We start from the raw sequence: 27,777 nt of genomic DNA, 5'->3' as shown, positions 1-27,777 counted from the left end.
TTTTAGAGATGGAGTCTCGCTCTGTCGCTCAGGCTGGAGTCTCGCCCTGTAGTCCAGGCTGGAGTGCAGTGGTGCCATCTCTGCTCACTGCAAGCTCCACCTCCCGGGTTCACGCCATTCTCCTGCCTCAGCCTCCCGAGTAGCTGGGACTACAGGTGCCCACCACCACACCCGGCTAACGTTTTGTCTGAATAATAGTCTTTATATTTTTATTTAGGGTCAATCTTCTCATGACAAATTTTCTCAAAGTTTGTTTGCTTGAAAATGTTATGATTTTACATTTATTCTTGAAGACAGTGTTTGCTGAGTATCGAATTCTCTGTTGATGGTGAGTTTCAGCTCAAGGAAATTATCATTCCACATCTTCTGGCCTCTGTAATTGTGCTAAACAAGCTAGCAATTCAACTACATTTTGCTTCTCTGAAGGTAATTTCTCTTTTTCTCTGGCTACTTTAAAGATTTTCTTTGTCCCTTTTTTTTTAAATTTTATCAATTTTTATTATTGAATTAATTAATTTATTTATTTTTATTATACTTTAAGTCCTAGGATACATGTGGTTTGTTACACAGGTATACATGCAGGTTTGTTACATAGGTATACACATGCCATGGTAGTTTGCTGCATCCATCAACCCATAATCTACATTAGGTATTTCTCCTAATGCTATCCCTCCCCTTGCCCCCCAGCCCCCATCAGGCCCCAGTGTGTGATGTTCCCCTCCCTGTGTCCGTGTGTTCTCATTGTTCAACACCCACTTATGAGTGAGAACACGTGGTGTTTGGTTTTCTGTTCTTGTATTAGTTTGCTGAGAATGATGGTTTCCATCTTCATCCATGTCCCTGCAAAGGACATGAACACATTCTTCTTTATGGCTGCATAGTATTCCATGGTGTATATGTGCTACATTTTCTTTAACCAGTCTATCATTGATGGGCATTTTGGTTGGTTCCAAGTCTTTGCCACTGTGAACAGTGCCACAATAAACATACGAGTGCATGTGTCTTTATGGTAGAATAATTTGTAATCCTTTAGGTACATACCCAGTAATGGGATTGCTGGGTCAAATGGTATTTCTGGTTCTAGATCCTTGTCACACTGTCTTCCACAATGGTTGGACTAATTTACACTCCCACTAAAAGTGCAAAAGCATTCCTATTTCTCCACCTACTCTCCAGCATCTGTTGTGTCCCATTGATGATTGCCATTCTAACTGGTGTGAGACGGTATCTCATTGTGCTTTAGATTCACATTTCTCTAATGACCAGTGATGATGAGCTTTTTGTCATATGTTTGTTGGCTGCATAAATGTCTTCTTTTGAGAAGTGTCTGTTCACATCCCTTGGCCACTTTTTGATGGGATTGTTCATTTTTTTCTTGTAAATTTGTTTAAGTTCTTTGCACATTCTGGATATTAGCCCTTTGTCAGATGGATAGATTGCAAAAATTTTCTCCCATTCTGTAGGTTGCCTATTCACTCTGATGATAGTTTCTTTTGTTGTGCAGAAGCTCTTTAGCTTAATTAGATCCCATTTGTCAATTTTGTCTTTTGTTGCAATTGCTTTTGGTGTTTTAGTCATGAAGTCTTTGCCCATGACTATGTCCTGAATGGTATTGCCTAGGTTTTCCTTAGGGTTTTTATGGTTTTAGGTCTTATGTTTAAGTCTTTAATTCATCTTGAGTTAAATTTTGTATAAGGTGTAAAGAAGGGGTCCAGTTTCAGTTTGTGCATATGGCTAGCCAGTTTCCCAACACCATTTATTAAATAAGGAATCCTTTCCCCATTGCTTGTTTTTGTCAGGTTCATCAAAGACCAGATGGTTGTAGATGTGTGGTGTTATTTCTAGGGCCTCTGTTCTGTTCCATTGGTCTATATATCTATTTTGGTCCCAGTACCATGCGTTTTGGTTACTGTAGCCTTATAATATAGTTTGAAGTCAGGTAGCGTGATGCCTCCAGCTTTGTTCTTTTTGCTTAGGATTTTCTTGGCTATGCAGGTCTTTTTTGGTTCCATATGAAATTTAAAGTAGTTTTTTTCCAATTCTGCAAAGAAAGTCATTGGTAGCTTGATGGGGATAGCATTGAATCTATAAATTGCTTTGGGCAATATGGCCATTTTGACAATATTGATTCTTCCTATCCATGAGCATGGAATGTTTTTACATTTATTTGTGTCCTCTCTTATTTTCTTGAAATCGGTTTGTAGTTCTCCTTGAAGAGGTCCTCGAAGAGTCACATCCCTTGTGAGTTGTATTCCTAGGTATTTTATTCTCTTTGTAGCAATTCTGAATGGGAGTTCACTCATGATTTGGCTCTCTGTGTTATTGGTTTATAGGAATGCTTGTGATTTTTGCACATTGAGTTTGTATCCTGAGACTTTGTTGAAGTTGCTTATCAGCTTAAGGAGATTTTGGGCTGTAATGGTAGGTTTGTCTAAATATACAGTCATGTCATCTGCAAACAGAGACAATTTGACTTCCTCTTTTCCTATTTGAATTTATTTCTTTCTCTTGCCTGATTACCCTGGCCATAACTTCTAATACTGTGTTAAATAGGAGTGGTGAGAGAGGGCATCCTTGTGTTGTGCCGATTTTCGTGGGGAATGCTTCCAGCTTTTGCCCATTCAGTATGATATTGGCTGTGGGTTTTTCATAAATAGCTCTTACTATTTTGAGATACATTCCATCAATGCCTAGTTTATTGAGAGGTTTTAGCATGAAGTTGTGTTGAATTTTGTTGAAGGCCTTTTCTACATATATTGAGATAATCATCTGGTTTTTGTCTTTGGTTCTGTTTATGTGATGGATTACGTTTATTGATTTGCCTATATTGAACCATCCTTGCATCCTAGGGATGAAGCCAACTTGATCATGTGGATAAGCTTTTTGAAGTGCTGCTAGATTCGGTTTGCCAGTATTTTATTGAGGATTTTTGCATCGATGTTCATCAGGGATATTGGCCTGAAATTTTCTTTTCTTGTTGTGTTTCTGCCAGGCTTTGGTATCAGGATGATGCTGGCCTCATAAAATGAGTTAGGGAGGATTCCCTCTTTTTCTATTGTTTGGAATAGTTTCAGAAGGAATGGTAGCAGCTCCTCTTTGTACCTCTGGTAGAATTCGGCTGTGAATCTTTCTGGTCCTGGGTTGATAGTCTATTAATTTGGTTGATAGGCTATTTTTTTGATTGATAGGCTATTGATTACTGCCTCAATTTCAGAACTTGTTATTGGTCCAGCCAGGGATTCGACTTCTTCCTGGTTGAGATTTGGGAAGGTGTATGTGTCCTGGAATTTATCCATTTCTTGTAGATTTTGTAGTTTATTTGCATAGAGTTGTTTATAGTATTCTCTGATGGTAGTCTGTATTTCTGTGGGATCAGTGGTGATATCCCCTTTACCATTTTTTATTGTGTCAGTTTGATTCTTCTCTCTTTTCTTCTTTATTAGTCTGGCTAGTGGTCTATCTATTTTGTTAATCTTTTCAAAAAACCACTCCTGGATTCACTAATTTTTTGAAGGGTTTTTTGTGTCTCCATCTCCTTCAGTTCTGCTCTGATCTTAGTTATTTCATATCTTCTGCTAGCTTTTGGGTTTGTTTGCTCTTGCTTCTCCAGTTCTTTTAATTGTGATGTTAGAGTGTCAGTTTAGATCTTTCTGGATTTCTGATGTGGGCATTTAGTGCTATAAATTTCCCTCTAAACACTTTTTAGCTCTGTCCCAGGGATTCTGGTATGTTGAGTCTTTGCTCTCATTGGTTTCAAAGAACTTCTTTATTTCTGCCTTAATGGTTATTTACGCAGTAGTCATTCAGGAGCAGGTTGTTCAGTTTCCATGTAGTTGTGTGGTTTTGAGTGAGTTTCTTAATCCTGAGTTCTAATATGATTGTACTGTGGTCTGAGAAACTTGTTTGTTACTATTTCCATCCTTTTGCATTTGCTGAGGAGTGCTTTACTTCCAATTATGTGGTCAATTTTAGAATAAGCGTGATGTGGTGCTGAGAAGAATGTATATTCTGTTGATTTGAGGTGGAGAGTTCTGTAGATGTCTATTAGGTTTGCTTGGTCCAGAGCTGAGTTCAAGTCCTGGATACCCTTGTTAATTTTCTGTCTCATTGATCTGACTAATATTGACAGTGTGGTGTTAAAGTCTCTCAGTATTATTGTGTGGGAGTCTAAATCTCTCTGTAGGTCTCTAAGAACTTGCTTTATGAATCTGGGTGCTCCTGTATTGGGTGCATATATATTTAGGATAGTTAGCTCTTCTTGTTGCATTGATCCCTTTACCATTATGTAATGCCCTTCTTTGTCCTATAAATCTTTGTTGGTTTAAAGTCTGTTTTATCAGTGACTAGGATTGCAACCCCTGCTTTTTTTTTGCTTTCCATTTGCTTGGTAAATATTCTTCCATCCCCTTATTTTGAACCTATGTTTGTCTTTGCACATGAGATGGGTCTCCTGAATACAGCACACCAATAGGTCTTGACTTTCCATCCAATTTGCCAGCCTGTGTCTTTTAATTGGGACATTCAGCCCATTTACATTTAAAGTTAACATTGTCATGTGTAAATTTGATCCTGTCATTATGATGCTAGTTGGTTATTTTGCACATTAGTTGATGCAGTTTCTTCATAGTGTTGATGGTATGCTTTTGCAGTGGCTGGTACCGGTTTTTCCTTTCCATATTCAGTGCTTCCTTAGTAGCTCTTGTAAGGCAGGACTGGTAGTGACAAAATCCTTTATCATTTGCAAGTGTGGGAAGGATTTTATTTCTCCTTTGCTTGTGAAACTTAGTTTGGCTGGATATGATATTCCAGGTTGAAAATTCTTTTCTTTAGAAATGTTGAATATTGGCCCTCACTCTCTTCTGGTTTGTAGGTTTCTGCAGAGAGATCTGATGTTATTCTGATGGGCTTCCTTTTGTGGGTAACCTGACCTTTCTCTCTGACTGCTCTTAACATTTTTTCTTTCATTTCAACCTTTGTGAATCTGACGAATATCTCTCTTGGGGTTGCTCTTGCAGAGTATCTTTGTGGTGTTCTCTGCATTTCCTGAATTTGAATGTTGGCCTGCCTTGTTAGGTTGGGGAAGTTCTCCTGGATAATACCCTGAAGTAGTTTTCCAACTTAGTTCCATTCTCCCCATCACTTTCAGCTGCACCAATCAAACATAGGTTTGGTCTTTTCACATAGTCCCATATTTCTTGGAGGCTTTTTTCATTCCTTTGCATTCTTTTTTCTCTAATCTTGTGTTCACACTTTATTTTATTAAATTGATCTTCAATCTCTGATATCCTTTTTTTCCACTTGATAGATTTGGCTATTGATACTTGTGTATGCTTCACGAAGTTCTTGTGCTGTGTTTTTCAGCTCCATTTAGTCATTTATGTTCTGGCTTTGTGGAGCTGTGATGGGCTTCACCCAGTTCCAAATTCCTGGTGGCTTTGTTTACATTGTGAGGGAAAACTGCCTACTCGAGCCTCAGTAATGGCAGACACCCTTTTCCCCCCCAGTGAAGCTCAAGCGTCCCAGGTCAACTTCAGACTGCTGTGCTGGCGGGTTGAATTTCAAGCCAGTGGATCTTAGCTTGCTGGGCTCCATGGGGATGGGACCCACTGATGAGACCACTTGGCTCTCTGGCTTCAGCCCCATTTCCAGGGGAGTGAGTGGTTCTGTCTTGCTGGCATTCCAGGTGCCACTGGGGTACAAAAACAAAACAAAACAAAACCCAAAGACTTCTGTAGCTACCTTGGTGTCTGCCCAAATGGCCGCCCAGTTTTGCACTCAAAACCCAGGGTCCTGGTGGTGTAGGCACCTGAGGGAATCTCCTGGTCTGTGGGTTGTGAATACCATGGGAAAAGCGTAGTATCTGGGCCTGATAGCACTGTTCTTCATGGCACAGTCCCTCATGGCTTCCCCTGGCTAGGGGAGGGACTTCCCCAATCCCTGTGCTTCCTGGGTGAGGCAACACCCCACCTTGCTTCTGCTCACCCTCCATAGGCTGCACCCACTGTCTAACTAGTCCCAATGAGATGAGCCGGGTGCCTCGGTTGGAAATGCAGAAATCACCCGCTTTCTCTGTTGGTCTCACTGGGAGCTGCAGACCGGAGCTGTTACTATTCGGCCATCTTGCCAGCCCTCTCTTATGTTTCTCCTTAAGACATTAACTTATTAACACAACTTCCAATGACTACTTATCATTAAGAAAAGTATATAAAAATAGCAATAGATATTTGTGATATTGAATACTTGTTTATATTTTGAAGGCATATAAACAAATTATCTTTATGCCATTTAAATGCTTGTTTTTTGCATAATCTACCATGATAATCAAAAAGAGAAACTTCACATAAAACATCATGAGAATTATTTGAACATATTTGGAGAGTCAACATTCTTTAAATTTTTGAATGTTCTTTTGCTTGTATTTTTGTCAAGATAAAGAATAAGATTTGAGCTTCAAAGAAACCCACACAAGTGGTTCCTGTCTGCCTCACTTTGGAGTTGTACACGCAGTGATTCTAGAAGAATAACCACAAAGTGGACATGAGAACTGTTTTTCTTTTTAGTTACAGGGAGGAGATTAAAAGTAAAACCGAGAATGGAAGATTAGGAATTGATGTTAATTCTAAGACTGATTTTTTTTTTTAAGTAAGCAAATGAACAAAGTGGAAGAATTGTAAAGTTAGATAATCTTAGGACTGAAATAGAGGTTGAAACAAGATAATAGGTTAGAAAATGATGAAATTAGGAAAATAAGTCACACTTAAGGGCAACTGAGAGGAGAAGAAAAACTTACAAATTTGGGAGTGGAAAAATTGGAGAAAATAGTAAAAATTGGGGAAAGTTAGGGTATCAAAGGGAGGATGCTCTTGAAGAAAAAAGATAATAGTAAGCTGAGGCTGCTTTGCATTGCCTAAGTTTATATTTGGCCGTTTGATCACACGATGTTTCTAGGATTCTTCTAGCTTAAATTTTCCCCAATATTATTAATCTTAGGTTATTAGTCATCATTTTCTATACTCTAGACTCCTAAGTAACTGGTCTCCCAAGTCTTTTGACTGAGAAAAGTATAAACCTCTGCTTTTGGTCTTGCATATTTGATAGAAGGAGCTTGTAGACCCAGGAGAAGCCCCAGAGAGTATCCCTATGGTTTCCACCCAACTTCTCAGTGGCTGTTTCATTGTAGTTGACTTTGTAAATTCTCACTTGAAATGGAACTATCTTTTCATCACTTATGATATAGCTTTTTAAACAAATGTCCCTCAAAATATTTCTCTTTTTCTTAATGTGCCAATCTCTAATTAAAAAAAAAAACAGATTTCAAATATGTATTATAGACTTGATTATTTTTCTTCTTTGACCTTAAAAGTACTAAAATATGCTTTTTGATAATTGGCTCTCAGTTTTAGTTTATTTGCCTGAGTCTAGCTGTATTTTCCCAATTTTGGTTCTGAACTCATCCATGCATGTGTAGCAATGGTACTCACTAAACTAATTGCTACTACCAATCCTAGGGTTGCCAATGCTTAAATGGATCAAAAAGTCATACTCAAAGTAATTAGCATCTTCCATCATTATAATATCTAGACTAGTGTCTTTAATATTAATGTGAGAGTTTTTTATGCCATTAGAGAAAAATGTGTTCAAAGAATAATTTCATCAAGGAATATGGCAGTGAAATATATCTTTTGTTTCCTGCACCACCAAATTAATATCTAAGGTTTGCTATTGTGACAGGCTTTAAAGATCTCCCATTTCTCTGCTTTATTATTTTTCTGATTTAAACAATAGGTCTACTTTCTGATATGGTGATAAAAAACAGATAATAAGAGTCCGTGGGAGAGTAATCTAAGGTGCTATCTTATGTAAATTGGAAACATGACAATTTAGATACATGAAAATTTTTTTGGATATTAAAAAAAGAATATCACAGACTTTAGGATGTTAGAAAGAAACAGTATTATCACCCAAGTTAGCTCCAATTTCATTTTTTAAGATCAAGTGCTAGAGAGAATTGAGTTTAAGAATAAATCATTAATTAAGGGGAAGTAGATTAGGAAACTCATGTTTAGACTAAGAAAAATGAATAGTAATTAAATTGGGTTGAGTCTTCAAAAATCACAAAAAAATGAATTAAAGGAGTAAAGAGATGTAGTGGAAAACAAAGATATCAGTGCACGTTCTCGCCAAAAACATAAAGATAGTTTTTATTGTGAGATGTTTAAGATACATCAAAACATTAAAACCTTCCCTCGTTTAGTTAAAAATTACTTCTTATTTAAAAAAAATAGGTAGTAACAGTCAGAAAACTTCAGAAATTCCAAAAAGGCCCATGAGTTTTCTTCAGAAATAATAAAACACAGAGACACAGGCAGCCAGTGAGTCAACAAATTTTTATTGGGTAATTAGTATTTTCCTGGTATTAGGGGAACAATGAGGCATGTAACAGAGTTCCTGCTCTGAACTGTATCTTTTACATTTTAATATGATGGACACTGAAAAGATATGTAAATCTATAAACAGATAAAATAAACAAATATAAGCAAGCTCTGAGATAGCAAAGTTTTCTTTCTTGGCTTGGATATGTAGAAGAGCGAGAATATTCAAGAGGACTGGAGAGAATTGACATTGAGTCAGAATCATGATGCCAGTTTTAATCTTAAAACACATGAGAGAGAATAAGGGTAACATAACAGGGTTAAGCTGCTCTGTGAGAGGGTTGTGTTCTGAAGGATTTTAAGAACATGAAGCTCTTTAGCTTGACAGACATAATGAAGTCTAAGGGAACTAATCCACCTTCCTCTTTTCCAGTGACTCGTCAAAAATCTGCATAATGGAAAATTGCAAGGGGTTTTTCCTGATCTACGTTGAAATGCAATTCCGCTTAAAGGTATGACTTTGCCATGAGTAATCAGACTTCCTGTTCTAATGTCCACATTCCTATTCAGCTTGTTCTCTGTTATGAATTCCATGTACGCCCTGCTGCTTCAACTGGAGACCCTAAATAAGCATTTCAAACTTAATAGGCTGAAATGACACTGTAGTCTGAATTCTAAGTAAATTATGAAATAGACAAAAGAATCAGGAAGCAATCTAAACACTCACTTTATTACTGGCAAAGCTGTACTGAAACATGTGAATTGGATTTAAAGCCAAAAGGGTTTCCTACTATGCCCAAACCCAAGTCTAAAATAGAAACCCTTTTTGGGAGAATTGTATAGGCTGCCTGAGGGGGAAAAAAAAGTCCTTCCTCTCACTTCCTTGAGAAAAGCAACACTTGAATACTGGCCTTTGATTAATTAATTCTCTCCAGTGGAAATAATGAGAACATTTGACCCTATATAAAGTTGGATATTGTGAGAAATGAAGAAATAGGAAACATGTTGGACTTGTTAGTGAAAGTTCCTTCTGGGTGAATTGAAGGAGTATAGGGAGAAGAGAAAATGGTTTCTATCGTGCTCATTGCCTTCTTTTTGAATCAGTTGAAGTAAAATTTGTATACCACAAAAGATATCCATTTAAGTAAACATTTCAATGAGTTTGACAAGTTTTTATACTTGTAAACTGTGAAATGTTGACCTAAAAGGAAAGGGCTGAGACACAAATTATAATTAGAGTTTTCTTGAGCCAGAGTGAGGGCAGAAGCCAGGAAGAACAGACCCAAGTACTCTTGGCTGTTAGCTTCCTCTGGCCTTTGTTACAGGCAGGTTTTTAAAGGCAAAAGAGGGAGACAGGGAGTGGGTTGGTACAAAATTGTTTGTCAGGAATTCTCATTGGTTCACAGAAATAACACTGATTAGTGATTGGCTATAAATCATTAACTATAGATCATGGATTATAGTGTCCAGTGTGACATCATTAAGTTAATTTGTAATCACTCCTGGCAATAGCAAGCAGTTTTAAGACATGAATACATAGCTCAAAGAAAGGGAGTAGGATGTGATTGCTCTCATTTTAATGTTTCTCTAGGCCTGAAAATTTAAAACGAACCTCATTTTTCAGATAATTTTTCTTTCTTTTTTAAAATGCAATCAAGCTGAACATTTTTATTACCGCAAAGTTCTCTAAACCCCTTCTTAGTCAGTCCTGCTTCCATCCAACCCCAAACAACCATTGATCTGTTCTAAATGTGGATTATATTTTTCTTTTCTAGAGTTTCATGCAAACAAAACTATACAGTATGTTCTCTTTTGTGTCTGGCTTCTTTTGTTTAGCATACTGTTTTTGAGATTTATCTATATTATTTTTGCTGCCAGTAGTTAATTTCCTTCTACTAGTGAGTAGTATTTCATTGTATAGAAGCAACATACATATAAATATCTATACATTTTCCTATTGATGGAAATTTGTTTTTTTCCTGGATCTGGCCTTTAAGAAAATCTGTTATAAATATTTATGTGGAAGTATTTTTGTAAATATTTTTTCCCTTCTCTTGAATAAGTTTCTAGAAATAAAATTGATGAGTCAAATGGTAATTGTAAGTGTATCTATATAAATATGCCAAACATCTGATGAAATGTCTTGGGTTTTTCTTTACGTTTTTTTCTCGGGATATGATATATTTCCTTTCTCTGACTACTTTTAAGATTTTTCACTATTGATTTTTATTTTCTAAAATTTTCTGTAGGTTGCTGTGGTACGGGTAGTATTTGGTGATTTGTGAGATTTTGGTGCACCCATCTCCCGAGCAGTGTACACTGCAACCTATTTGTAGCCTTTTATCCTTTGTCCCCCCCACCCTTCCCTCCAAGTACCCAAAGTCCATTGTATCATTCTTATGCCTTGTGTTCTCCTGGCTTAGCTCCCACATATCAGTAAGCACATATGATGTTTAGTTTTCCATTCCTGAGTTACTTCACTTAGAATAATAGTCTCCAGTCTCATCCACATCCCTGCAAATGCCATTATTTCATTCATTTTTATGGCTGAGTAGTATTCCATGATATAAATATAAATACCACATTTTCTTTATCCACTTGTTGATTGACAGGCATTTGGGCTGGTTCCATGATTTTGCAATTATGAATTGTGCTGCTATTAACATGCATGTGCAAGTATCTTTTTTGTATAATGACTTCTTTTTCTATGGGTGGATATCCAGTAGTGAGATTGCTGGATCAAATTATAGTTCTACTTTTAGTTCTTTAAGGAATCTTCACACTTTTTTCCATAGTGACCGTACATTCCCACCAGCAGTGTAGAAGTGTTCCCTGATCACTGCATCCATGTCAACATCTACTGTTTTTTGACTTTTTCTTTATGGCCATTCTTTCAGGAGTAAGGTCGTATCACACTGTGGTTTTGATTTGCATTTCCCTGATCAGTAGTGATGTTGAGGATTTTTTTTCATCTGTTTGTTGGCCATTTGTATATCTTCTTTTGAGAATTGTCTATTCATGTCTTTAGCCCACTTTTTGATGGTATTGTTTGTTCTTTTCTTTTTTGTTTGTTCTTTTCTTACTGATTTGTTTGAGTTCGTTGTAGATTCTGGATATTAGTCCTTTGTTGGATGTGTAGACTGTGAAGATTTTCTCCCAGTCTCCGGGCTGTTTACTCTACTGACTGTTCCTTTTGCCATGCAAAAGTTCTTTAGTTTAATTAAGTCCCAGGTATTTATCTTTGTTTTTATTGCATTTGCTTTTGGGTTCTTGGTCATGAAATCCTTGCCTAAGCCAATGTCTAGAAGGGTTTTTTCAATATTATTTTCTAGAATTTTTATGGTTTCAGGTCTTAGATTTAAGTCTGTAATCCATCTTGAGTTGATTTTTTTATAAAGTGAAAGATGGGGATCTAGTTTCATTCTCCTACATGTGGCTAGCCAATTATCCCAGCACCATTTGTTGAAAAGGGTGTTCTTTCCCCACTTTATGTTTTCGTTTGCTTTGTCTGGTCTCTCCTCTGCAGTGTGACTGTGGCATTATGAAGATGTAAGCATTCAGGCTCTTTGTTCCTTCCCCAGCCTAGTGGCAGCATGGGTAGATACCACTGCAGTGGTAGTGGCAGAGGGGCTGTCAGTTGCTTTTGGGAACTCCACCCCAGAGAGAAACAGGGCTGCTGCCAGTAGGAATGTCCAGCTGGAGATGGGGTGGCTACGCTATGGGCCCACGCCCAGGGCCCTGCCTAGTGAAGAGCAGGGGGTCAGGGGCTCACAGGAAGGAGAGACTGGCTCACCTCTGTATGGTGGCTGTGTGTACTGGAGGTGCCAGCAAAGCAATCAGAGTCTGCGTTCTGTGTTCGTTCCCTAGCCCAAGGGCAGCAAGGGCGGTACCACTGTAGTGACAGTGGCAAAGTGGCTGTCAGTGGCCTCTGAGAACTCCACCCCAGAGGGATACAGAGCCACTGCCAATGGGAATGCTCAGCTGGGGGTGGGGATACCATGCTGTGGGCCCAAGATGGGGGCCCTTCCTGGTAAAGAGTGGGGGGCAAGGGATTCACAGGGAAGAAAGACTCGGCTCCTCCTCATATGGTGGCTGTAGCATGCTGGAGGTGCCAGGAAAGCAATCAGTCTCTTCGTTCCTTCCCTAGCCTGAGAGCAGCAAGACTAGTATGCTGCCATGGCAATGTAGAGAACCTGTGGTTTGTCTCTGGGATTTCCTCCCCAGAGAAATGCAGAGCTGCCACCACCTGAAGTGCCTAGGTCGGGGCAGGGCAGCTGTGCTGGGGGCTCAGGTGGGGAGGCCCTGCCTAGTGAGCAGTAGCAGGCACATGACCTTGCATGGAAAACAGTGTGGCCACTTTTCTGTAAGGCAGTTGTTCTATGCTGGAGGCCTGTGATAGTCCTTAGGCTCTTCACCCTCTTCCCAGCCTGAAGGCAATAGGGGCGGTGGCTATGGAAGTGGCAAAAAAAATGGTGCTCCTGTTGTGTTACCTCTGGGAGCTCCATCCCATAGAAATGCAGAGCTGCTACCAGCCCAAGTCCTCAGGCAGGGGCGGAGTGGCTGTGCTGGGGGCCCAGGCCAGTGGGCTTTGCCTGGCAAGGTTTAGCGGAGGCCTGCAGTCTGTCTGCTCCTCAGCACCATGAATTCGACCCAATGCAGTCTCCCTGTAAGTGCAGGCCTGGTGGAGGGCAGGGCTTGGGGGAGTGTCAGGGGGATCTCCTGTGCCCAGGATTGTACAGGTTCATGGCAAAAGTGTGGGTCCCTGGGGACTGTCACTCACTTATCATTTCCCTGTTGTGGGGAGCCTCCCTTGGCTCCATGCCAATCCCAGGTGGGCAGCTGTTCTGTGTCGCTCTTCTTTGCTCTCTGTGGGTCATGTTACTTCCGTGATGAATCCCAAAGTGTCCTCCTTCAAATTTTGTAAACTTGTTCTTGCGGTCCTGTCAAATTAACCACTTTACCTTTTACCTGTGATAAAGATTGTGTCTTTACTACAGAATCTCTCTCTCTCTCTTTTTTTTTTTTTTTTTTTGCCTTAATGAGCCTGATTTCTATTATCTAGGAAGATCTTAGGATTTAATTAACAGCTCTGTCATGTCTTCTTCAACTCAAAAATAAAGGTTAATAGAGGTTTTGCTCATTGTTCATATTGTCTTTTTGTAATCTTAACTGTCTTGGACACAGCTTTTCATTCATCTCTGAGAAGTTTCTAGAGTAGGGTTTCCCTCATATTTTTAAAATTATAGTCACTTTCTGAGAACAACAGAATGTACCAGACCTATTCTATTTTTTTCCTGTTCTAAGCAGGATTTATGTATTCTCTAGGAGTCCCAGGTCCTTTTGATAGAAATAAATATTACTTTAGCCAAAAATCTAGTTTCCAGGGTTGCATATCAGAGTTTGTGGGTTAGTGCTATTGTTGCTATCAGAATGCGTCTTGTAGTGACTGACAGTGCCAGAAAATATATGGATTGCCAAATTTATAATTTTACCTCCTCCCATCCCCAATTCAATGTAGTAAAGTAGTATTTCACTCAAGATCACTGACTATATATACACATATATAATTAAAGTAATATTGTTTAGGGAAGAATTCAGGGAAAGGGCTATATTCTGGAAATTGTAGAGATCTTTCTTTTTTTTTTATTTTTGAGACGGAGTCTCGCTCTGTCACCCAGGCTGGAGTGCAGTGGCGCAATCTCGGCTCACTGCAAGCTCCGCCTCCCGGGTTCACGCCATTCTCCTGCCTCAGCCTCTCCGAGTAGCTGGGACTACAGGCGCCCGCCACCACGCCCGGCTAATTTTTTTTGTATTTTTAGTAGAGACGGGGTTTCACTGTGGTCTCGATCTCCTGACCTCGTGATCCGCCCGCCTCGGCCTCCCAAAGTGCTGGGATTACAAGCGTGAGCCACCGTGCACGGCCCGAGATCTCTCTTAAAGGATCTCTAAGCTGTTATGTACTTGTCTTAGTGAGCTTGGGCCACTATAACAGAATACCATAGACTGGTTGGTATGAAAGAGAGACATTTATTTCTCACAGTTCTAATAGCTGGAAGTTTCAGATCAGAGTGCCAGCATGGCAGAAGTGTGGGTCCCTGGGGACTGTCACTCATCATTTCCCCATTGTGGGGGGCCTCCCTTGGCTCCATGCCAATCCTGGGTAGGCAGCTGTCCTGTCTTACTCTTCTTTGCTCTCTGTGGGTCATGTTGCTTCTGTGATGAATCCCAAAGTGTCCTCCTTCAAATTATGTAAATTTGTTCTTGGAGTCCTGTCAAAGTAACCACTTTACCAGTGAGGGCTTTCTACTAGCCTTGCGGATGGCTGCCTTCTGGAGAACTCTTTCATCTCTCTTTTTTTTTCTCTCTCTCTTTATTTTTTAATTATTTTTTTAAATTTTTTTATTATACTTTAAGCTTTAGGGTACATGTGCACAACGTGCAGGTTTGTTACATATGGATACATGTGCCATGCTGGTGTGCTGCACCCATTAACTCGTCATTTACATTAGGTATATCTCCTAATGCTGTCCCTCCCCCCTCCCCCCACCCCACAACAGGCCCTGGTGTGTGATGTTCCCCTTCCTGTGTCCATGTGTTCTCATTGTTCAGTCCCCACCTATGAGTGAGAACATGCGATGTTTGGTTTTCTGTCCTTGTGATAGTTTGCTGAGAATGATGGTTTCCAGCTTCATCCATGTCCCTACAAAGGACATGAACTCCTCATTTTTTATGGCTGCATAATTTTCACATAGCTTCATTTCTACAATCACAACATTCCTGAGGTAAACAGGCAAGGTGTAATCATTCTCTTTTTACAGAGGGAGAACAAGGAACTTAGGGAAATCAAAATGGGGACACTAACAGGATTTCTGTGGAAATGTAAGTAAATGAGAATTTGTAGTAAATTTTGTATCCTAAAACAAATAACTCACCTTGGCCGCAAAATGGGATGTTACCCAAGGTCCCCTACTGGGCCGGTGGAGAAAAGGACCTACCTCCTACAGGGGCACAAACAAGGCAGACTAGGACCCAGCAGCTGGCCACGGCCCAAGGGTCTCCAGTCAGGAAAATGTAAAATGTGAGTGTGTGAGACTGGCCTAAGGTACGGAAAGAGCAGTAAAGAGAAGAAAACAGACGAGCAGAGGGGGAAAAGAATTATTAAACATGGTCAAGGAGCAAGGAGCACTACAAAGCCTCAGGATTTCTTCAAGGGATACTGCTGTGCCAGGTCTCGAGGGCAGAAGGATACAAGTGCAAGACACCAGGGCCACCAAGCTGATGGGGTTACTGAGCCTCTGGACAGCACCTTCTGATAGGAAGCAAGGAAGCACACTAGAAAGGCTGCAATCCTGGAGGCTGAGACAGTCAAGAGGGAGTAGAAGGAGCTCTGCTGCTCTGGGAAGGTATCTTATAGGGCAAAGAAGCTCTTACTGTGCCTAAGAGAAAGGAAGACGAAGGCAAGGCAGGTGTCATGGCCTTAAGAACTTTCTAGAGGTTTATATTTATTGACATTTGGCCTAGACCTTTGCATGAGCAAGGCGCAGCCTTGGGCCACAGGTAGGAAAATCAGCATCCTACTCTCTCCTCAATTCCATCTGTTAATCCACCAACCCAATCCCTCCCACCTCTACCTGTAGTCCAAATAAGGTAGAATGATAAAATGATGTGCTGCTCTCTCAATAGTTGGCTGAGTCTGAATTGGAGGGTAGGAAGCATTTGAAGCTCTGCCCATTTAGTTCCAGAACAAAAAAATAAGCAGAGGCAGGAGGTGGAGAGCAAAGATGCTGGCAGCCCTGCATCTTGCTAGGTCTTTATAGCTGTGTCTTTGGATTTGTAGGCCACTCCTCGACTTTTCAGCTCCTGCACGGTTCCTTGGGGCAAGCCACCAGTGGCTGACACCGCATATACACCTGGCTTAAAGTTATTGACTCACTGCCAGTTGAGACCCCGCTGTCCTTTGGACTCATCATCACGGTGATTCCATCAAAGGAGGGGCTGGTGCAGCCATATAGCATCTCTCAGTTACCCTTCATCTGTAGATATGCATCACAATAGTCACAACCATCATATTCAAACTGGTCTACAGTACCTTGAACAGTGAACACAGCAAACAGGCCCACAGATGCCGCAGGTCCTTCAGCACCATCTCCAGGGCCATCTTCTCCACTGAGAAGAGCAACAGCAAGGAAGACGGCTACAGCCTGCGCACCCGCAGGAAGTAAACAGCTAGTTAGCCAGGTCTCTTCTTCTAATTCCATCATGAGGACCCCATTCTCATGACCTTGTACTAAACCTAATTACCTCCCAAACTTTTGACCTCCAAATGCCATTACATTGGAGGGTAGGGCTTCCATAAATGAATTTTGAGGAGATACAAACATTCACTCCCTAACAGTGCTATAAATGAAGTCAGGGACTCTGATGGTGTCTTTATCACAGAATTTTACATTTTCTTTGTCTTTACCTTAACACAACTCTTTTTGCTCACCTAGAAAGTTCTTGGGATTTAATTAACAGCTCTATCATCTCTTCCTCAACTCTAAAACAAAGGTTGCTGTGTCTTCACATACAATGTACACACAATGTGTACTTTAAAAGTTTTTGTTCATCATTCACATTGTCTTTTGCTCTCTTAAACTCAACTTTTTATTCAGTCCAGAGAACTTTTTAGTATAGAACTCACGCCAAGAATATAACTGCCTTTGATAATATAATATTCACAAAAAGAATAAAAAAATAGGGGATATTTACTAAATTTGTATTGGGCATAACAATGATTTCTTTTAGGGCTTTGCTAAATTTTTTGTCTAAATGAAAAAAAAAACAAATTGAGAAATTCCACATTACACACTGATCTAGTGATCTCAACATACCTGTGGGTTTCTACTAACTGTTGTTTGGTATTGCTTTCTCAATTTCCTTTTTTTTTTTGCCTCATCTCCCGGAATGAATCAAAGGAAACCACTATCTTTGAAAAAGACTTCTTTTGAGTTAACTTTCTTATATTGGTACCTTTCTAATCTCACTACAATATGTAACATTGGTGTTCGATCTCAAGTATTTCTGAATATATTCCTCTATCCACAGAAATATACTCTGGGGGAAAAAATTAGAACAAGTTCTTGCCCTCCTGACCATTGAACAAGAGACTAATTAGACAATGGGGCTAGAAAAACCTCAAAGTAAACGTGAGTACTTCTCTCCTTTCAATTTCAAAGAAGCAGATGGAATTATAACTAATTTAAAAGATATGAATTGATGGTAGTTTTAAAGATTGTTGATGATGATGGGGAGGAGGAGGTGGAGGGAAATAAAAATGACGTTGGTGAAGAGGAAGGACATAGAGTGAAATAAGTTGGATAACAGAAACTTCTTTATAAAATGTGTATTGGACCAAGAGGGGAGATAAAATATATAAAAGAGAAATAAGATGAAAAGAAAGAGAGTAATATGAGAATATTCTTTTAAAGAAAAAATAGAAAAGGAAGATGTAGAAAACACACTTAGGCTTATGCTGTATCAGAGGCTCTAATTGTCCCATTTTATGTTTGACTTAAGTGACACCAGTGGATTTGTATTGTGGTAATATTCAATAATATTTTTGTTAGATATATAGAACAAATGTGGAAATGTTTAAATTAAAATTAAAGTTTTACTTTATCTCATTACCATACCATGGCAAACTGTAATCACAGTGTGATCCTACTGAATTACCTAAAAATATTGTTACCTTTTTAGGTAACAATATTTCTTAGAGATTGTTTGCATCAATATATACTGATTACATGCTTATTTAATTACTATATAGAATATCATTGTGTGAAGTGACCATAATTTAGAATTTCTACTATTGATAATACACGTGTAAATATTAGATTACAGTATGTTTTTTCTATTTTGAGAAGTACTGCAATGAATATCTTTTAACATAAACAGGCTCAATTATTTCTATAGAATAGATACCTATAATTGAAATTATTGTGGCAAATGAAATGCATTTAAAAATGGATAAATGCTACTAAATTGATCCTTCTAAAATGCATTCTTAATTTTCCAGTCCAGGCAGCAGCATTTATTTTCTCACTAAGAGCACTTATTTCCCCTCAGCCTTGCCAACACAGCATGTATTTAATTGACCTAAAAAATCTGATGTGTGAAAAGTTATACCACGATCTTTTAGTTTACAGTTCCCTGATTGGACATATTTTTGTTTGATTAGTGGCTATTTATAACTTTAGCAAATTAAAATTTCAGCAAATTTCCTGCTCAGAGTTTTGCTCAGTTTTCTAGTTGATTTTGAAATACTTTATACAGTGTGGATATTAATATTATGATAAAACTTTCCTTTCATACATTCCTTGACTCTAACATTGCTTGTGTTATATAGAAGTTTTAATTTTTATGTACTCAAATTATCTATTCTAATAGCTTTTGGGTTTTGTATCTTACTTATAAAATTCTTTTCATTTCAAAAATTACCAAGAAATTTTACATTTTTCTTTCTTATTTATTTATTCATCAATAAGTTCTAAAATTGATTTATTTGGAGAAAATATTTATGCTTTTCTCTAGATCTGAAATATTTTGTTTGCTCTCATTTTTAGATTGCTCCTTGGTAGAATTAGCTTTCCTAGCTTGTAGCTGAGAGGAGGTTCATCTCTATTTTTCTTTTGGTCCTAGTGGAAGGAGGCGTGCATTCCCAGCTGATCTCTTGGGTTATTGCTGTGGTTTTCATCTTACTTCTCGGTGTCTGTTTTATTGCAAGTTGTTTGGGTAAGTCATTAGCCAAAGTAGAACTCTTCTTGAATTATTATTTCCGAACAACTTTTCTGAAGTTGCTCTAAGCCTTTTGGTATCTTGATTTTTCCTAGCATAACCTATCTATAATATCTTCAGGGTCTTGCACTGAATATTCAGAGCTACATTCTTGACCTTCTGTCTTTCGATGCTGGTACCTTGTGATAGAGATTGAATGATGGAATTTAGACCATTTTCTGTACATGTAAAAGTTGGTTACTATAGTAAACTTCCCCCCATTTTGGACTGGGATTACAAAGGGATACATCTTATGAGTAAAGAGTAAGCAGAAGAAAAATAACGTTCAGATAGACTGGCTTTGAAAAGAACAAGATTGGAAGAATTGTTCTCTCTCTTTCTCTCTCTTTTTTTTTCCTTTCTTTCAACCTCTTTATTGGTGTACAATTGACATATAAAAACCTGTGCATATTTAATGTATACATCTCAATTTGGGGGTTAGTATACACCCGTGAAACCATCACCACCATTAAAAAAATTCTTTCTGATATCAAACCTAAAATAATTATAATTAAAGTAATATGAAATAGGTGCAAGACAAATAGACTAGAGGAAAATAAAGGAGAGCTAGGTTACAGATCCTGCATGTATATAAGACTCTTTATATAAAACAGAAGAAGATATCTCAGATATACGGGAAAAGGACAGTTTTGTTCAATTAACGTTGCAGAGCCCATTGATTATTTATACTTAAAAGATGAAATTGGTCTCCTGCATCACACTGTACACAAAAACAAACCTAGAGTGGATTATTGTCCAACATGTGAAAAGTAAATCAATGAAGTTTTAAGAAGATAAATGGAGAATATCCTCATGACCTTGGGGTAGAGAACGATTTCTTAAACAAGCCGCAAAATGCACTAGAAAATAAACATTGACAAATTATACTACATTAAAATGAGTCACTGTACAACAAAACATACCGGTAACAGTGAAAATAAAAAGCCATAGAAGATACTTGTAATGCATGTAATTAATAAATAATTCACATGTAGATTATATACAAATTTTTTCAAACCAGTAGGAAAAATACAGTAAAAAAAGTGGTCAAAGTCTTAACAGGTACTAAAACAAAGAGAAAAATGAAATGTCTAATAAACACACAAAAGTGCCAGCCTCATTAATTATCAGGGAAATGCAAATGCAACTCACAGTGAGACACCTTTGCAAACATAACAGGATGGCAACCATAAAAAGTCTGGCACTACTAAATATTGATGATGCCATGGAGCAAATGGACCTCTAATGAATTGCTTCTGGTGGAGTTTAAGCGTTACAACCACTCTGGAAAAGTTTACCACTATCGTAGTTCACAATATTCATACCCTATTGCCTGCAGTTCCACTCCTACATACGTGCTCTACAGAAACGCATGCTTGTGTGCTCGAAATGCATGGTTGAAAATGCTCAGAAGATCATAGTTCACAGCAGCCAAACACTGGAAACAATGCACACATCTAATAGGAGTAGAATAGATCAATATATTTTATTTCATGAAGACAATAGTTCACTTTACAGCAATGAAAATGGATGAATTATAGCGGGCACGTAACAAAATAGATGAATTTCAGAAACAATTCTCAACAAAAGAATCAGAATACATACTGTATGACTGCCATTCAAAAACAGGCAAATCTGATCTATAGGGGACATGTAAGTGATAAAATTGTGAAGCAAAGCACAGTGGTTACTTTAAAAGCCAAGAATGGTTACCTGTAAAGGAGAGTGGTTACCTGTAAAGGAGAGTGGTTACCTTTAAAGGAGAGGGAGTGAGTTGCCTTTAAGATGTGAAGGCTATATGGGGTTTTGGCAATATTCTGTTTCTTGAGCTGAGTAGTTGTTACCTGGAGTGTTCACCTTACAACAATTTGCTAAACTGTTTTCCACTTTTTTACATTTGTTTATATATTTCAAGGTGAAAGTATTTTAGAAAGGCATAAGGTTCATACAACCCAGCGCACACCAAAAACCCCTATTCTAACACAAATTTTGATAGAAAAACATGCTTACAAGCATGTGCACGTAGAAGTTTGCAAAACTTCTCCCATAAAGCACAAAATGGGCTGGGCGCGGTGGCTCACGCCTGTAATCCCAGCACTTTGGGAGGCCGAGGCAGGCGGATCACAAGGTCAGGAGATCAAGACCATCCTGGCTAACACGGTGAAACCCCGTCTCTACTAAAAATACAGAAAATTAGCCGGGCGTGGTGGCAGGCGCCTGTAGTCCCAGCAACTCGGGAGGCTGAGGCAGGAGAATGGTGTGAACCCGGGAGGCGGAGCTTGCAGTGAGCTGAGATCGTGCCACTGCTCTCCAGCCTGGGCGACAGAGCGAGACTCCTTCTCAAAAAACAAACAAACAAACAAAAAAAACAAAAAGCACAAATAGGACAATATAATAATAAAAATATTAATTCTCAACAATTGCTTTCAACCAATTCACCTGGAGCTGAAACAAACAAGCTGCATAGACAGAAAAGATAATATGAGGGCCTTAATTATTAGGATAAGAGAAAGGTTAGGGAGGTCATCCCCTATTTCCCTAGTTAGTGGTTATATAGAAAAAGAAACCTAACTTGCTTTTATCCTTGACAGTGACTCATCACAACTTTTCACGCTGTAAGAGAGGCACAGGAGTGCACAAGTTAGAGCACCATGCAAAGCTCAAATGCATCAAAGAGAAATCAGAACTGAAAAGTGCTGAAGGTACAGAGTGTAAGATAATTTCTTTTTTAATTTCCATTTTCGTTCAAATTCATAATCTGACTTAAGGAATGTCAGTAGTGAACCAGGAAAGATTAAAATAGCATAAGATGAGAATCTGGCATCGGAGTAAATAACAATACCTTAAGATAGAATTATTTCTCATTACTGTAATGGAGAATATGGCTTAACAGATCGATGGGTTATTTTTGACATCCAAAATGTAACATTAATCAAATTCAATTTTCCCTTGATTCAGACATATCATAAAGACAGTTTCCTCCTAGAATATACAGCTTTGCTGACATGTCTTTATTTATTTTATTATTGTGGAATTTGTCATCTCATTTGGGAGAATGGGGCAGTGCTTAAGTTTTAGTAGGTTCTTTACCCCCTTTAGGTAAAATATCCTGCAAAAGCTTCGTAATGGAAACACTTTAAATGTGCAAGTCAAGAGATGTAGGAACATTGAACAACAGTCATGCCTTCTAAGATAATATTTTGTAATTTTCTCGTAGTCATTATGTGGTGTCCAGTACTTATGTTTAGAAAATATTTTGGAATGTAGTTTTCAGGATCTTTTGGTAGGAGAACAGAATAATTTTGGTGATCTTGATATTATTCTCACAAATATTAATTGGATATAGGTAGTAGAATAGTTATGCAATCTGTTACAGATGAAATGCTATTTTGTTACCAATTTCCATTTTAATTTTCACTTGAGGGAGCACCTGGAACTGTTGTCCTATTGACTGGAGAGCCTTCCAGTCCAACTGCTATTTTCCTCTTACTGACAACAAGACATGGGCTGAGAGTGAAAGGAACTGTTCAGGGATGGGGGCCCATCTGACGACCATCAGCACGGAAGCTGAGCAGGTGTGTTGGGAGGATCACATGAGTTTCTCTGCTGCTTTGAATCTCGATCCAGAAAAGAGGAATTTCTCTGTCCTGTTATGCCTCTGTCTGTTTTCATCTGCTCCATCTACCTGGAAAGCCGTTTCTTCCTCCAACTTTTTGTCACATGGCCAACCTCTTTTGGTCTTTCTATATTTGATTCGTATGTTATTTCCTCCAGAAAGCTACCCTAACTACCTTCCTCATTCTAGCTCTCCCTGTTCTAAGTGGGAGGTATTTCTGTGGGACTTTGTGCACAATGAGATCATGGCATTTACTCCACTCCACTATAATTGTCTGTTCACTGCTCCATCTCTTCCAGTGACTTTTACTACGTGGAGGGCTGGAACCATGCTCTACTCACCTTTGCGTTTCCAATGTCCTGTGCAGTGTAAGGCACGCTGGATAGGTCTTGATAAATGTTTGGTTAGTAGGTGAATAAATGAATGGTTAATCAGGACTGAACTAGCTTCTCAGGATAAAGTATAGGAAAACTAATTCAGATGTATGGATCTAATGATAAGTAAAGAAATTTTAGGGTAAATTCTTTAAAGGCTAAAATTTATTTCCTCGTGTAATATGTTTCCATTTATGTACCATGACTCAGATTCTAACTTTTTCTTGGTTAATAGTTTCCTCAAGGATTTTGTCTCCATAGGTTTACAATCCATAGGTTCGGTGATATGGAATTTAATGAAATATGCACACAATTAAAGAAGGTCATATTAAAAACAAAACCTCCTAAAAAATCTAATCCTATTAAGCATTGTACTAAAAGGGTTGCAAGTCTGACCTCACTTAATCTTCATAGTAACTCTATAAAGTAGTGGAGCTGTCCCTTCTGAAGACCAGAGCACTGGGGTTTTGGTAAGATTGAAGCACTTACTAACATTACAGGCAGGATTTGAAAACAGATCTATCTGATGCCAGAGCTTTTGTGCTTAACCAGTAATCTAGTTGACGTATTTCCTCTTTTTCCAACATCATAGCCATCACTTGATTCATGCAACTATATTAAAATTTATATTTTTATGCAGAACTTTATTATTCAGTTTCTGGATAGACGGCTTTCCTATTTCCTTGGACTTAGAGATGAGAACGCCAAAGGTCAGTGGCGCTGGGTGGACCAGATGCCATTTAACCCACGCAGAGTGTAAGTATATTGAGTGGGCTAAGGGGATTTATAAGCAAAGGTTAGAAGATGGTAGCAAGAAACATTCATTTTAAAGTGGAGTACATTGATATCAAAATGGTAGGAGAGACCACTGTAGGTTGAGTAATCTCCATATGCTATGTCCCAGTTCCAGAATGGTCCTATAATTTCCAAGAAATTGTCAGTATTCTTTTTTGTACAATGTCAATAATGAAAGAATGAATAGCATAGAAATGATATAAAATTTGTTTTAGGCCTGACATTTAGATAAACAACATAAGCGATAAAAATTTTCTTTGAAAGAGAATCAAAATCTTGTCATTTTCTTTCTTGAAGCCAATATCATTTAGTAAGAATATAATGCAAAGCTACATGTGCAATTTAAAATTTTTTGTTAGCTATATTAAGAAAGTAAAAAGAAGCAAGTGAAATGTATTTTAATAATGTATTAATAATGTATTTAACCCAATATATCCAAATCTTATCATTTCAACATGTGATCATTATAAAATTATTACTGAGATCTTTGACATTCTTTATTGGCACTAAGTCTTCAAAATACAGCACTTAAGACTTAAAGCACGTTTCAATTCGGAGAAGCCACATTTCAAGTGCTCAGTAGCTACACGTGTCTAGTGAGTATAGTATTAGTGCAGTTCTAAACTGTTCACTAGGGACAGTTCTCTGAATTGTCTCCTAATATATCTATATCTAATCTACACCTATAATCTACATTATCTATATATACATATAAATCTCTATCTATGTTGTTTTTCTTTCAGATTCTGGCATAAGAATGAACCCGACAACTCTCAGGGAGAAAACTGTGTTGTTCTTGTTTATAACCAAGATAAATGGGCCTGGAATGATGTTCCTTGTAACTCTGAGGCAAGTAGGATTTGTAAAATACCTGGAACAACATTGAACTAGAAACCCACAAAGTGGTCCTTGTGATGAAAAGAGAAAAGAAGAACCAATTAGAATAGGGCAGAATGTACATGCGTCATTGGAACACAGAAAACATGCTGGGTCATACAGCGTTTTTAGTCATGATGGTCTTTTTTATTTTGTTTGATTCATTCGAGACAATGTGTGTGTGTGTGTGTGTGTGTGTGTAGATAATGTGGTTTTTTTATGGTGTTTGATGGAAGGAATAATCTTTCTTTGCTTTCTTAGTAGTATTTCAAGGTGTTTACTTTTCAATTGGTGTGCACTGAATGCATGTATGGAAGAATAGCGTGAATAATGCAATCTCTTTGTCATTTTTCCCTTGCTCAGGTTCTTAGCTCTTAAAATTCAAAGATGGGATATTCTAACTGGTAGTGGTGCATCATTTTTAACCCAAATATTGCAAGCACTTTAAAGATTTTAAACCACATTTTTATTGTTTGATGCTTCATTTTCAGACTTTTTAATGTCAGTCATTACATTTACATTGCATGAGGAAAATTTTTCCAGAACGACAGTGTGGAATAGTTCTGAATTATGCTATTCTACAGATAGAAAAAAAGTCCAAATACCTTTAAAAATGTACTTCTTACTCCACCCAACATGTTTTTGCAAAGCAAGAAGTTTTTGTAAGACACCTTAAACAAAGTCCTTCAATTCTATAGCAGACGAAATAAAATCCCCAGAAGCCAAAGGGCTCACCTTCACGTTGCTAGTTCATGACAGACCCAGGTGTGCTTCATTAGAGATAAAATACATTCCCTTTGGTATCAGGGGAAGTTACTGGGGATGACTTGACCTCATTACTTAGCTAATGACTGGATAAAATTTCTTAATTATTTGAAGTAACATTGTATTTGTGTTTGCATTATTAATTTGAATAGAAAATAATCACATTTTCAACCCATTTATATAAATTGTTAATGTTTCTTTGGAGCTGTATAACTATAGTTTGAACTAGAAAGGAAGTCATTGTTGTGACAACCAGAAATTATGCTTTTCTGGTGCATGTAGCATTAATTGCAAAGGGCAGTCACATCCAACTTTAATAAAATATGGTGGTCTTTCTTAAAATTTTCAATTTGCTAATTTTTCCTGGATCTAAGCTGAAAAATTCCAAGCAACGGCTTTTTAACTTAACTTTCCTACTACTACTTTTAAAAACAGTATTTATTTTGTAAATTAGCTATTGATTTTTTGGGTTTGAAATACTGGTGTTCGATTATGTGTGGTGGTGGCGGTGTTGGATGTGTGTAGCTGTGTTAAAAGCTGATACTTTTAGCTGAAATGGTGCTAACTAAATTTGATTGTGTTTACCATATTCACTAAATTATGTAGCATGAAAACTATGAAACTTGTTGAAGTAACTTTATGTAAATGCTAGTGGGCTTTGTATAGTTAATATTATCCATTTTTAATTTGCAGAGAACTATACGTAAGTTGAGCTTCAGTTGTCAATAAGTCATGAAGTTTTTGCCCATGCCTATGTCCTGAATGGTATTACCTAGGTTTTCTTCTAGGGTTTTTATGGTTTTGGGTTTTACATTTAAGTCTTTAATCCATCTTTTGTTAATTTTTGTATAAGGTGTAAGGGAAGAGCCCAGTTTCAGTTTTCTGCATATGGCTAGCCAGTTTTCCCAGAACCATTTACTGAACAGGAGATCCTTTCCCCATTGCTTGTTTTTGCCAGACTTTTTGAAGATCAGATGGTTGTAGATGTATGGTGTTATTGCTGAAGTCTCTGTTCTGCTCCATTGGTCTATATGGCTGTTTTGGGACCAGTACCATACTGTTTTGGTTACTGTAGCCTTATAGTATAGTTTGAAGTCAGGTAGCATGATGCCCCCAGCTTTGTTCTTTTTGCTTAGGATTGTCTGGGCTATACAAGATCTTCTTTGATTCCATATGAAATTTAAAATAGTTTTTTCTAATTCTGTGAAGAATGTCAACATTAGTTTGATGGGAACAGCATTGAATCTATAAATTGCTTTGGGCAGTATGACCGTTTTCACAATATTGATTCTTCCTATCCATGAAGATGGAATGTTTTTCCATTTGTTTGTGTCCTGTCTTATTTCTTTGAGTAGTGGTTTGTAGTTCTCCTTGAAGAGGTCCTTCACATTCCTTGTTAGCTGTATTCCTAGGTATTCTATTCTCATTGTAGCAATGGTGAATGGGAGTTCATTTATAATTTGGCTCTCTGCTTGCCTATTGTTTGTGTAAAGGAATCCTTGTGATTTTTGCACACTGATTTTGTATCCTGAGACTTTGGTGAAGTTGCTTATCAGTTCAAAAAGTTTTTGGGCTGGGATGATGGGGTTTTCTAAATATAAAATAATGTTGTCTGCAAACAGAGACATTCTGACTTCCTCTCTTCCTATTTGAATACCGTTTATTTCTTTCTCTTGCCTGATTGCCCTGGCCAGAACTTTCAGTACTATGTTGAACAGTAGTGGTGAGAGAGGGCATCCTTGTCTTGTACCAGTTTTCAAAGAAAATGCTTCCAGCTTTTGCCCATTCAATATGATATTGGCTGTGCATTCATCATAAATAACTCTTATTATTTGAGATACATTCCATCAATACCTAGTTTATTGAGAGTTTTTAATATGAAGGGATGTTGAATTTCATCAAAGGCCTTTTCTGCTTCTATTGAGATAATCATGTGGTTTTTACCTTTGATTCTGTTTACATGTGATGGATTATGTTTATTGATTTGCATATGTTGAACCAACCTTGCTTCCCAGGGATGAAGCTGACTTGATTGTCGTGGGCAAGTTTTTGATGTGCTGCTGGATTCAGTTTGCCGGTATTTTATTGAGGATTTTCACATCAACGTTCATCAGGGATATTGGCCTGAAGTTTTCTTTTTTGGTTGTGTCTCTTCCCACTTTTG

At 38.0% G+C, this 27,777-nt stretch overlaps 1 protein-coding gene and 1 pseudogene across 4 annotated transcripts; one reads left to right on the top strand and one right to left on the bottom strand.

The window, feature by feature from the left end:
- The first annotated feature begins 47 nt into the window (after positions 1 to 47).
- On the top strand, positions 48 to 26,561 carry CLEC4D (C-type lectin domain family 4 member D). Of its 4 annotated transcripts, none has more exons than XM_055280779.2 (8): positions 48 to 426; positions 15,191 to 15,251; positions 17,460 to 17,560; positions 19,053 to 19,145; positions 21,779 to 21,889; positions 22,611 to 22,762; positions 23,818 to 23,933; positions 24,716 to 26,561. In XM_055280779.2, exons 3-8 carry the CDS (start codon positions 17,533 to 17,535, stop codon positions 24,861 to 24,863), a joined length of 648 nt encoding a protein of 215 aa, XP_055136754.2. In that variant the 5' UTR covers positions 48 to 426; positions 15,191 to 15,251; positions 17,460 to 17,532; the 3' UTR covers positions 24,864 to 26,561. The 4 variants fall into 4 exon arrangements, with proteins under 4 accessions (XP_055136754.2, XP_055136756.2, XP_063495782.1 ...); XM_055280781.2 differs by lacking the exon at positions 15,191 to 15,251 and adding an exon at positions 8,806 to 8,884; XM_063639712.1 differs by lacking the exon at positions 48 to 426 and having other exon boundaries at positions 15,014 to 15,251.
- LOC129483431 (transcription elongation factor SPT4-B-like) lies at positions 16,176 to 16,530 on the bottom strand (annotated as a pseudogene).
- Positions 26,562 to 27,777: the final 1,216 nt, after the last annotated feature.

The sequence above is a fragment of the Symphalangus syndactylus genome, chromosome 5 (genome assembly GCF_028878055.3).
Source record: "Symphalangus syndactylus isolate Jambi chromosome 5, NHGRI_mSymSyn1-v2.1_pri, whole genome shotgun sequence".
NCBI classification, from domain to species: Eukaryota; Metazoa; Chordata; class Mammalia; order Primates; family Hylobatidae; genus Symphalangus; species Symphalangus syndactylus.
The sequence above is the reverse complement of the archived record's forward strand: the minus strand, read 5'-3'. Positions and strand labels throughout refer to the sequence as shown.